General features: G+C 42.1%; 1 protein-coding gene across 1 annotated transcript in view; it reads left to right on the forward strand.

Moving 5' to 3' along the window:
- The first annotated feature begins 831 nt into the window (after window positions 1-831).
- The window catches only part of gas2b (growth arrest-specific 2b), a 52,867-nt gene continuing 41,528 nt past the window's right edge, over window positions 832-12,170 (forward strand). The window contains exons 1-2 of the mRNA XM_034191728.1: window positions 832-949; window positions 9,744-9,956. Coding sequence (XP_034047619.1) covers window positions 9,764-9,956 — 193 coding nt within the window. The 5' untranslated portion in view covers window positions 832-949; window positions 9,744-9,763. The remainder of the gene's footprint in view (window positions 950-9,743; window positions 9,957-12,170) is intronic.

A 12,170-nucleotide genomic window follows, 5' to 3' on the forward strand; every position in this document is an offset into this window, starting at 1 on the left:
ACGTGAATTTGTGGTGTCGCGTGGCGTCCGGTGTGAACGCAGCATGAAACTCATACTTTCGTCACTTTTCCACTGGGCTCCCTCTTATTCATACACATGTACTCAGTCTTGTTCCTACTGACTTTTATTCTCCTGCTCTCCAGAGCATATCTCCACCTTTTCAGCCTGGACTCAACCTGCTCTCTACTCATTACAGATCACAGTGTCATCTACAAACATCATAGCCCATGGAGACTCCTGTCTGAGCTCATCTGGAAATGTCTGTGCACTGACGCTCCCCATTCAACCTGATGGAGCTTGAGAGTTGCTGCAAAGACAAATGGGCAAAACTGCCCAAAGATAGGTGCACCAAACCTGTGGCATGTGTAATTGCTGCCAAAGGTGTATCAATAAAGTATTGAGCAAAGGGTGTGAATACTTACGTACACATGGCACTTCGTTTTTTGTTTAATAAATCAAAGCCTTTGTCATTATGGGGTTTTGGTTGTGAAATTTTGAGGAAAACAAATAATTTACTCCATTTTGGAATAAGGCTGTAACATAAAATGTGGAAAAGTGAAGCACTGTGAATACTATCTGGACGCACAGTATTATTGTGGAATTATTATGGCTCTGAAAGTGAACATCTCACCAAATCATCACCACTGATTTGAGTGCAACTTCTGAGAAACCTGGAAAGTAGACAAATCTGACACATGAACACACAACTGTGTGAGGATTTTTTTCCCCTCATCACTTGTAAACTGACACCACAAACTTGCAAGGCGTGTACAGAGGTGTTTGTTTTAGGAGTAACGCCTGTCCCATGCGTGTAGAGACTCTGAAGGCACTGAACATCTGACTGTGGGTGATGTGCACGTCTGTTTCTAACTGCACAGATACTGCTAAGATACTGTTAGAAAAAGGGAAATATTCTGAAGATTCCTGCTGAACTTACAGCTTGCTTCTTGTAAGTATATTAGAGTTTTTTTTCTTAAAAAAATGGCAAACTTGTTGCTGCGCAGTTTGATGGTGTTACGGTGGTAAGATAAACACACTAAGTGATAAAATCTGAAATATCGCTGATGTCAAAAGATCTATAACTCAGTTTCTGCTTTTTTTAAAGTAGAAAAACTTCCACGACAGTGTTTAAACTTTTTTATGCACAGTTATTAAAAGCTTTTGTGTGGAACAGGGGATGAACAAAATCAGATGTTCAAATAATTTGCATTGAATTATCCATAAAGTTGTTGAAACATTTCACATTCCTTCAATATGAAAATCATCATTCACTTGATTGAATTCTTGCACTGAAAAAATTGTTTCAGTAACTGCAATGTGAATATATATATTTATATTATTCCCTCCAGAAGATACTCAATTCCACTCAACTTTTCACAGACTGAAATTTGTTCTGCAGCATATTTTAAGTTTTTGACCTGCAGCCTGAATCAGAACTAACTTAAAAAAACAAAGCAGGCTGCACTGAGGTGATAATTTATTTAACAAACCTACAACAGTCACTGGAAGATTGTTGTTGTGTTTTTTTTTAATTAATACTGGAGATGAGCAGTGATCCTCCCCCATTTGGTGTGCATCAGGAGTAGGAGATGACTGACTTGTCCCATTGTGTGTTGATGCATTATTTTGTCAAGAAGCATCTGAATGAAACACAGCCAACATCTGTATTTCAGTCATGCAGCAAAATCCATTAATTTCCTGTTCTCCAATTTTGCATTTTCTCTTTAACTGATGCTGGACATCAATTTGACATTATAGTAGTCCAAACTGACAAAGTAAGAGAAGCAAGCTTGAAATGGTTTGTGCATGTGTAGAGAAACTGGGGGGAATATGGGGAGAACACAGAGTCCCTTCACACAGTGCGAATTTGCGCATAAAGTGCGCATGAAGCAGGAATCATATTCAAATCATGTAAAATCGTAGCTGCCTCGTACACCTGTTGCTACAACTATTTGCACACACCAGTTGCTCAAAGACGGTGTGTGCTGTGCGAACCCATCGAACTCTCTCACGGCAGGTGTCGGCCAAATTCCAGGTGACACGCACAAACGTCTAACACCGCTCGCATGTCACTTAGAAAATGTGTGGCCATTCACACTATTAACATGAAAACAGTCAGACAATCACTGTCAAGCGGGATGTGAAATTTATGTAAGTGTCCAGTGGTGTGTGTGGGTGTGGCAGCCAACAGAAGCAGCTCTGGAGATCTGTGGTTCTGGATGTCCCAGCTGGACAACACGTACTGTGTTTGGACGGACATAAACTAATAACTGCCCACTATGACCTGTGTGTCTGCATGCTGTCCTTACATGTAGATAAATAAAAACATAAACATTGACAGGCTGCTCCCAGGTTGAAATAGCACGTCAGATCAGAACACGCAGCAGGCGATCTGACTGGTGGCTTACCATAGACTGTCACGTCACCCCACTTGAGCTCTGTTCCACATGACATGGTGTCTGTCCTGCAGTGTGGCATCCACAAGACACACGTGTCAGGTAGGAGAGGCGCCTGCGGCCAGCTGGACACACCAGACCAGTAGATGGAGACATGATAAGAGCGAACTGCTTCATCATTCATGTCATTTCATGACTAAGTCTGTGACCATGGGTCATCTACAGAGGAACAGACAGATCATATTTGTATTGCACATTTGATAAGAGGGATTCAATAAAAATGTGGTGTTTTTATATGGTATGCATTTTTTATTATACATCCATGTGCTTCCTGATATGAGGCAGTGTCCCACAGCTTTCACAGGACAGTGACTGTAGCTCAGTGGTAAAGTTTTTGGCTGGCAATCAGTTTTTGACACAGGTTTAATTCCTGTGGGTGGAATGTAATTTTTATTTTCACAGCAGCTGCACAGCGTGCACGAACTGTCGCACCGGCATTGTGCACACATGCCCGTCAGCAGGAGACAAAGAAGTCCAAAGGAGGACATACAGGTGGTTGATCTGACAGACACACACAGAAGAGGGTGAGATGAAATGGATGATCGAATGTAGCGCCCAGTAAGACAAACAGCATGGCATGAAAAACTGATAGTCCACCCTAAATTCTTTGGAAAAGAGTAGACATGAAACCTATAAGATGCACAGAGTGAACAGAAAGATTGATACATATATACGTCAGTAGCTTCCAATCTGTTAACATTAACTAAAAAAAAAGGATATGCCTCAACCAGGTTTTTGGTACCGCTTAACATGACTAAACCACAGTTGCAGTCCAGCCTCAGTGTACCATAGCCTACACAAAAATGTACGTATGATACCCATCTCACAGTGGCAGCTGTCGCCAAGTTTGGGTCACTGAAGGATCACACTGATCAACAATTCAAAATGCTCCAAACATATTAAAAAGTATGCTACATTGTTTGTCTGATCATTTAAAAAAAAAAAAAAAAAAAAAAAAAAAAATCCAAATAGGTATAAATTGTACTATCTACTTATGACAGACTTATGGAGTTTTGTGAAAAAAAAAAAGCAAATATGGTTAGTTTTAGAGGTGTTAAAAGTTAAAATTCCTCCAATTGTGGCTCAAAAAGAAAACTAATGCACACTCTTTGGTCAAAACTGGATGAAAATTAGATGAAAAGGACTGTATATAATGAGCATAAAGTGTTTAAAAGTTAATTCAAATGCATCAGATCAATTAAAAAAAGTATTTTGTTTCTATAATATACCATGCATGTCTTCCACACTCTGAACACTGCCAACTGCTGGATATCTCAGTATTTTACAGGAACTAATCTTATCCAAGCGCCAACCTGAGCCTGGTCTAAATAAGGTTGATGTGTAAGTGTAGTACCTTGACTGGCCACTTGAGGCTGGCTTCTAAAAGCACTTTCCCATAGGACTCCATGTTAAAATGTCCACAGAAATAAACGTTGCAGCCTGGTTAAAACAAACAAACAAAAAAAAAGTTTTGGTCTCTTTCAAACAGTTTCTGCTTCCATGACAACTGTATGGGGGTGATTTTTTTTTTCTAACGTCTTGTTTAAGATGTTTTAACCCTCTGGGGTCGACACCTTCGTATACGACAGCTAAGACCAAGCTTTACTAAATTATAAATAACTATGATATAACATAGAAACTTTTTTTTTTGCTGAAAAGTTAACTCCGCAGCCAGCCATCAGCCATCTTTGTACTCCTCATAGAAGCTGTGTGATGATGTGCACAGTGTGAGTGTCCAATCGGAATTGGTTCACCGTCACATGGTTTTCCAAAATCCAATTGTAGGGCAGATTTACCTCACGTGAAAAGCCAAAGATTGTTTTCAGGAGTGATATGTTACTAGTTGGCCTGTTTGAATAGCCCTCTGGGTGCTCCACTGAGTACATACTATTAGTACATACTCAGTGCGCCCTGCGCCATTACGCACAGCCATCAGTGAAAGCAGGAGCACACGGAGAGCTTCTGATGACAATCTCATGTGCTCAAACAAAGAGTGTGTAACTATCAGGATTGCTCCACTAGTTTGCATGTGAATGTTACTGGATAACTCTGTTGCTTTCTCTGCGTAAAGCACTGATTACCATATCAATGGACAACAAAATGCATATACCATTTGTATATCCATCCATCCATCCATCCATTTTCTTCCGCTTTATCCAGAGTCGGGTCACAGGGGCAGCAGCTCAAGCAAAGCCGCCCAGACCTCCCGATCCACACACACCTCCCCCAGCTCCTCTGGGGGAAACCCAAGGCATTCCCAAGCCAGCCGAGAGATGTAGTCCCTCCAGCGTGTCCTGGGTCTTCCCCGGGGCCTCCTCCAAATGGGATGTGCCCGGAACACCTCTCCAGCGAGGCGTCCAGGGGGCATCCGAAAAGATGCCCCGAGCTACCTCAACTGACTCCTTTTCGACGTGGAGGAGCAGCGGCTTGACTCCGAGCTCCTCACCCTATCTCTGAGGGAGTGCCCAGCCACCCTGCAGAGGAAACTCATCTCGGCCGCTTGTACTCGCGATCTCGTTCTTCGGTCATGAGCCAAATCTCATGACCATAGGTGAGGATCGTAACGTAGATCGATCGGTAAATCGAGAGCTTTGCCCCCCTACTCAGCTTTCTCTTCACCACGACGGTCCGATACAGCAACCGCATCACTGCAGACGCTGCACCGATCCGTCTATCGATCTCACACTCCATCCGTCCCTCACATTGTGAACAAGACCCCGAGATACTTAACTCCTCCACTGAGGCAAGGTCACTCCACCGACCTGAAGAGGGCAAAGCACCTTGTTCCGGTCGAGAACCATGGCCTCGGATTTGGAGGTTGCTGATTTTCATCCCGGACACTTCACACTCGACTGCAAACCACCCCAGTACACGCTGAAGGTCCTGATTTGACGAAGCCAACAGAACCACATCTTCCACAAACAGAAGGGTTCGGGGATTGCCGCCACGTCAGGCACCAGAGACCTTGCGACCAAGCTATGACGGCCGCATCAACAATGGAGGTGGAGAACATGGTCCACTCGGACTCCATGTCTCCAACCTCTCCCGGGATCTGGGAGAAGCTCTCCTGGAGGTGGGAGTTGAAGACCTCGCTGACAGAGGGTTCCACAGTTCCCAGCAGACCCTCACGATACATTTGGGCCTGCCAGGTTTGGCCGGCTTCCTTCCCTCCCAGCGGATCCAACTCACCACCAGGTGGTGATCGGTCGACAGCTCTGCCCCTCTTTTCACTCGAGTGTCCGAGACACGTGGCCAAAGGTCAGATGATACGACTACAAAGTCGATCATCGACCTCCGGCTCAGGGTGTCCTGGTGCCACATGCACTTATGGACACCCTTGTGCTCGAACCTGGTGTTCGTGATTAACAAACTGTGACTAGCACAGAAGTCCAACAACTGAACACCACTCGGGTTCAGATCGGGGAGGCCGTGCTTCCCGATCACCCCCCTCCATAAAGTTCGCCATAAAGTTCTGCATAATTGGGGGCGTGGTCACTTTGAGAGAGAGCTGTTGAGCAGAGGGTCTCCGTGTCTTGTCTTGAGCTCAGATTCCAGTCGATGTGGCTGGTCGTGGAGAATGTGTCTGCTTGTTTGGAGTATAATCTGGCTTGTGGTGCAGTAAAACTGTTCTGTTGCAATAGACACACTGAGTGAAACTCTAGTCAGATTTGTATCATTTTTAGCTGTTGGTAGCTTCACCCGTTAGATCCACTTAATGTATGATTACTGAGAAAATACGCAGCTCATAACTTTTAATGTCCACATCAAAAGTAAACCATTAGGAAAACCACTGTACAGTCCCCCAAACATGATTTAATAAACACCCAAAATAGTTGTTGCACTGTAGGCAGGTACCAGGTCTTGCTTGAAAAGAAACTCAGCATCTCCATAAAACCTGTCAGCAGATGGAAGTATGAATTGCTCCAAAGGTCCCACAAGTTCTTGAAATCGGTTTTGCTTGACATTCTTTTCAAGCCTCAATGAACAGCCAGCCCATTCAGCAATGACCTTCTGTGGCTTGCCCTCCGTGTGGAAGGGGTCAGTGAGTTTCTTTGACAACATGATTGTGGTTGAGTCAGACTGAAGGATTCATGGTATTTTTTACTGCATAACTAGTGATTGCAAAATAAAGTGATATTTTGAGATAAACATTTTCTGGAGCTGTAAATCATAACTATCAAAATTAAAATAAAAAGCTTGAAACATTTTAGTTTATTATGTAATAAGTATAGAATATACAATTGTCTCTCTCTTTCTGAAATACCTGAATTTTTTTTTTCAAGACATTCAAATTTTTTTGAGACGCACCTGTACATGCACATTATCACACACGTTTCCTTTTTATCTGTTACATGAATGTAAATGTTTGTATGAATCTGCATGCAGAGTGTATCTCATGCCTCACCTTACTACCACCAGCCTGATCACTCAAGTCGAGCTTTATTTCCAAAGCACATTCAAAACGACGACAGCAGTCGACCAAAGTGCTGTACATAACTAAAAAATCGGCACCAGTTACCCCAATCGTAAATAAATACATTCTATCAGGCATGGTTTTGTCTTCTGTTTGTCTGATCTGTCTTTCTCATGTTCACGTCCTCAGCTGTTGTTACAGTCTTATTCAGCTGTTACACCATCATTGTGTTTAATGGTGGTTTTGTGAGTCACCCCTTTAATTTATGAGAAAATAAAGAGGGGCGGCAAACCACTGGCCGCCATATTAAAATGGTATATTTCCTAACAGCATGAGTGGGAGGGGTGGTAACCAAGCGCTTGTTTTCCCAGAGGGGAAGGTTCACGGTTCAAGGCCGCCCCTACACATTCTCCGTGTAACGTAACACTGCATCAGGAGGAACATCCGGTGTAAACATAGGGTCGCCACAGCAGAGCTGAGGTGAATCTGCATGTTGATTTGGCACGAATGAAACAAAGTAGAATCTGGAAAAGGCTCATGTGACTCACACTAAAGGGGATTTTATATATATATATATATATAATATATATATATATATATATATATATATATATATATATATATATATATATATATTATATATATAAAGACAAGGGATTTAGAACATTTTGTCAACTAGGATACTACCTTATCAGTGTGTTTGTGGAAAACCATGTTGATTTATGATGAGTGCACGTTCAGCAGCTGAAGCCAGTGCTTCAACTGATGTAAACTAACTTAAACTCTTCACACCTTCACTGTCAAATTACCCACAAGACGACTGAAAAGTGTGCAAAATTAGACTCACATTACACAGTTACAGTATGAAATAGCACCAAAGCAAATTGAACTTTGGAGGCATTAAAGTAAGTGATGCAGGATAAAATGACTGACACATGCACGGGTGTGTGTACATGTGCACTGCTCTCACAGTGCCTGTGGTCTATAGATGTGAACCCTCAGCTTTTGCGGAGAATAAAGACTGCCAGTGTCTCTGTGACCTTTGCCCTCCCTTCCCAGCACAGCTGTCCTGTAGCTGAGGTGTGAATATATCACCTGGATGTTTAGTTATAGTCTGAGGATCTCGTGCCCAGCGGGTCAAGCTGTAAACCAGTCTCCAGGGCAGGCAGCCTCCGACTATAAACAACTGCCACGTCTGCAAGGCATGTTGACAAAAGAGCCTTATCATATTATGTGTACATATTTTCAACATTTATCAAAAGATGTCATTTTCCTCTGCGCTGGTAACAGTAAGGTTCAGACAGACAGCAAAAATGCAGGCAAGCGGGTGAGTGAGTAGGTTCATCCATCCCAGCCAGTTTGGGTGGACAATAATTCAAAAACAATTAAAGCTATCAACATGTAGTAACTCACTAAATTAGGAAGAGCACATAATTTGATGTACTAGATCAATTGAAAAGCAAGTTTACTTTACCTGTGTAAAGTAACTTTTTTTTTTTTAAATATCCCACACACCTGTCTGCCACCTATTGGATGGGTTGCAGAAAGTTATGAATAGTTGTGGTACCAACATGCAGTTCATCTGATACATGCTTATCATTTGTGGAATGATCTCCCTGCATCAATAAAACAGATTCTGTAGAGAATTTCAAGTCCAGACTTAAGACGCACTTATTTTCCCTTTCGTATGGCTAGCATACTGGCATAGGACAGTACTATGCTTCCTCCCCTTTTAAGTTAATTTTATTAGTAAACAGAGCGGCTCTCGGCCTCAACTTAAGTCTGGGTTTGTTAGTGAAGTTTAGGGCTAGTGGCCGGCAATCACCTTAGTATTTCTTCTGCTTTCTTGTTGCTTAATGCTGACAAATTATACCTTAAGTGTAGTTTTTCTGGCCGACTGATTCTTTTTTCTTTTTGTCTCTGTTCGAGATGCACCTGGAATGGATTCTGTGACACACATGGGATGGACTCTTTTACAGGAACAGATCCAACGAATGGCTCAGTGACACCCCTCCCCAACCCCCCGACGGTGGACTGGAGGCCTGCATGGACTCATCAGTTGTTGTGTTGTGTTCTGTATTGTAAACCTTTTTGGTAAAATGGCCCAAGCAGAGGGTCACCCCTTTGAGTCTGGTCTGCTTGAGGTTTCTTTCTCAAATCAGAGGGAGTTTTTTCTTACCACTGTCACGTGTGCTAGGGGTTGGTAAGGTTAGACTGTACTTGTGTGAAGTGCCTTGAGGCAACTTTGTTGTGATTTGGTGTTATATAAATCCTATCTATCTTCTGCTTTGCTTCAAATATACATCAAGTCTATTTTTGATAGACACTGCATCTGGCTACAAGTTCAGTCCTGAGTGTTCTATGTACAATAAACTGCTGTTTGATGTCAGCATTCCCTTAACTTGTCATTTGCTTCCATTTCAAAAGTCAAAGTCTGGTGGCCCACACTGCTTGTTTAGTAGCCTCAGTATTATACATATTAACAAAGCTCAACTGATGTACTGTCAAGTTCCAAAATGATGCCTGATGGAAAATGTTTGATACCTGCAGATGGTGTAAAACATTAAGGAGCTCAAAGTAGAACAGTTTCTGTGACTCTGCTTGTCTGTGTCACAAACATCTGCCCTGCAGGTGTCTGCCTCTGCCTGGGTATGTTCCTATGGACAGTATATCCGGAAAGTACTCACAGTGCTTCACTCAACACCCCATAATAACAACATGAAACATGTTTTTTTTTAAATTTGCAAATAAAAAATAAAAAAAACGTGTACAGTACATAAGTATTCACACCCTTTGCTCAATACTTTGACTTAAAAGGTTAAAGATTCATTTTTAAAAGAAAGCAGTGAAAATAAATCACATTTATTGTTCAGTCCATTATATTAGGTGAAGGATGGACACAAACCCTGGTAGTCCTTGGAGTCCAACAGAGTTGGGGAGGAACTGCGTTTTCAGCCAGAAGTATGGACACTGTGGTCCAGGACTGTCCAGTCCTCACGAGTACAACCAATGGCTGCCTTACCGTCATGATGCCAGCCTGCTGCCCATGAAAGAAGACCTGGCCTTATGGCTCAACAGCATTATGGGTAAGACAGATCAACATATCCAATGTCAGGATGGCAACTAAAAAAAAATCAGGATCCAAGCTGAGAATTTTGAACCAGACTTTGAATTTTACAAACAAACTATGCATTTATGTATCGTTATCTTTGGCTGCTTTCAGTGATGCCGGTATTTGGTTAGACTCTTTCTCTCCGATTGTTCTGTCTGAGTTATTTTCATTAGTTACTTCATCCAAACCATCAACATGCTTATTAGACCCCATTCCTGCCAGGCTGCTCAAGGAAGTCCTACCATTATTTAATGCTTCAATCTTAAATATGATCAATCTATCTTTGTTAGTTGGTTATGTACCACAGGTCTTTAAGGTGGCAGTAATTAAACCATTACTTAAAAAGCCATCACTTGACCCAGCTATCTTAGCTAATTATAGGCCAATCTCCAACCTTCCTTTTCTCTCAAAGATTCTTGAGAGGGTAGTTGTAAAACAGCTAACTGATCACCTGCAGAGGAATGGTCTATTTGAAGAGTTTCAGTCAGGTTTTAGAATTCATCATAGTACAGAAACAGCATTAGTGAAGGTTACAAATGATCTTCTTATGGCTTCGGACAGTGGACTTATCTCTGTGCTTGTTCTGTTGGACCTCAGTGCTGCTTTTGATACTGTTGACCATAAAATTTTATTACAGAGATTAGAGCATGTCATAGGTATTAAAGGCACTGCGCTGCGGTGGTTTGAATCATATTTGTCTAATAGATTACAGTTTGTTCATGTAAATGGGGAATCTTCTTCACAGACTAAAGTTAATTATGGAGTTCCACAAGGTTCTGTGCTAGGACCAATTTTATTCACTTTATACATGCTTCCCTTGGGCAGTATTATTAGACGGTATTGCTTAAATTTTCATTGTTACGCAGATGATACCCAGCTTTATCTATCCATGAAGCCAGAGGATACACACCAATTAGCTAAACTGCAGGATTGTCTTACAGACATAAAGACATGGATGACCTCTAATTTCCTGCTTTTAAACTCAGATAAAACTGAAGTTATTGTACTTGGCCCCACAAATCTTGGAAGCATGGTGTCTAACCAGATCGTTACTCTGGATGGCATTTCCCTGATCTCTGGTAATACTGTGAGAAATCTTGGAGTTATTTTTGATCAGGATATGTCATTCAAAGCGCATATTAAACAAATATGTAGGACTGCCTTTTTTCATTTACGCAATATCTCTAAAATCACAAAGGTCTTGTCTCAGAGTGATGCTGAAAAACTAATTCATGCATTTATTTCCTCTAGGCTGGACTATTGTAATTCATTATTATCAGGTTGTCCTAAAAGTTCCCTAAAAAGCCTTCAGTTGGTTCAGAATGCTGCAGCTAGAGTACTGACGGGGACTAGCAGGAGAGAGCATATCTCACCCGTGTTGGCCTCTCTTCATTGGCTTCCTGTTAATTCTAGAATAGAATTTAAAATTCTTCTTCTTACTTATAAGGTTTTGAATAATCAGGTCCCATCTTATCTTAGGGACCTCGTAGTACCATATTACCCCATTAGAGCGCTTCGCTCTCAGACTGCGGGCTTACTTGTAGTTCCTAGGGTTTGTAAGAGTAGAATGGGAGGCAGAGCCTTCAGCTTTCAGGCTCCTCTCCTGTGGAACCAGCTCCCAATTCAGATCAGGGTGACAGATACCCTCTCTACTTTTAAGATTAGGCTTAAAACTTTCCTTTTCGCTAAGGCTTATAGTTAGGGCTGGATCGGGTGACCCTGGACCATCCCTTGGTTATGTTGCTTTAGACGTAGACTGTGGGGGGGTTCCCATGATGCACTGTTTCTTTCTTTTTTTGCTCCGTATGCATCACTCTGCATTTAATCATTAGTGATCGATCTCTGCCCCCCTTCTCGGCATGTCTTTTTCCTGGTTCTTTCCCTCAGCCCCAACCAGTCTCAGCAGAAGACTGCCCCTCCCTGAGCCTGGTTCTGCTGGAGGTTTCTTCCTGTTAAAAGGGAGTTTTTCCTTCCCACTGTGGCCAAGTGCTTGCTCATAGGGGGTCGTTTTGACCGTTGGGGTTTTTCATGGTTATTGTATGGCCTTGCCTTGCAATATGGAGCGCCTTGGGGCAACTGTTTGTTGTGATTTGGCGCTATATAAGAAAAAAGTTGATTGATTGATTGATTTATGATTGTCACAACTTCAGAATATCACCTCAGTTTATCATTTCTCACTACACTTACA

This window comes from Thalassophryne amazonica, chromosome 2 (assembly GCF_902500255.1).
Source record: "Thalassophryne amazonica chromosome 2, fThaAma1.1, whole genome shotgun sequence".
Lineage (NCBI taxonomy): Eukaryota > Metazoa > Chordata > Actinopteri > Batrachoidiformes > Batrachoididae > Thalassophryne > Thalassophryne amazonica.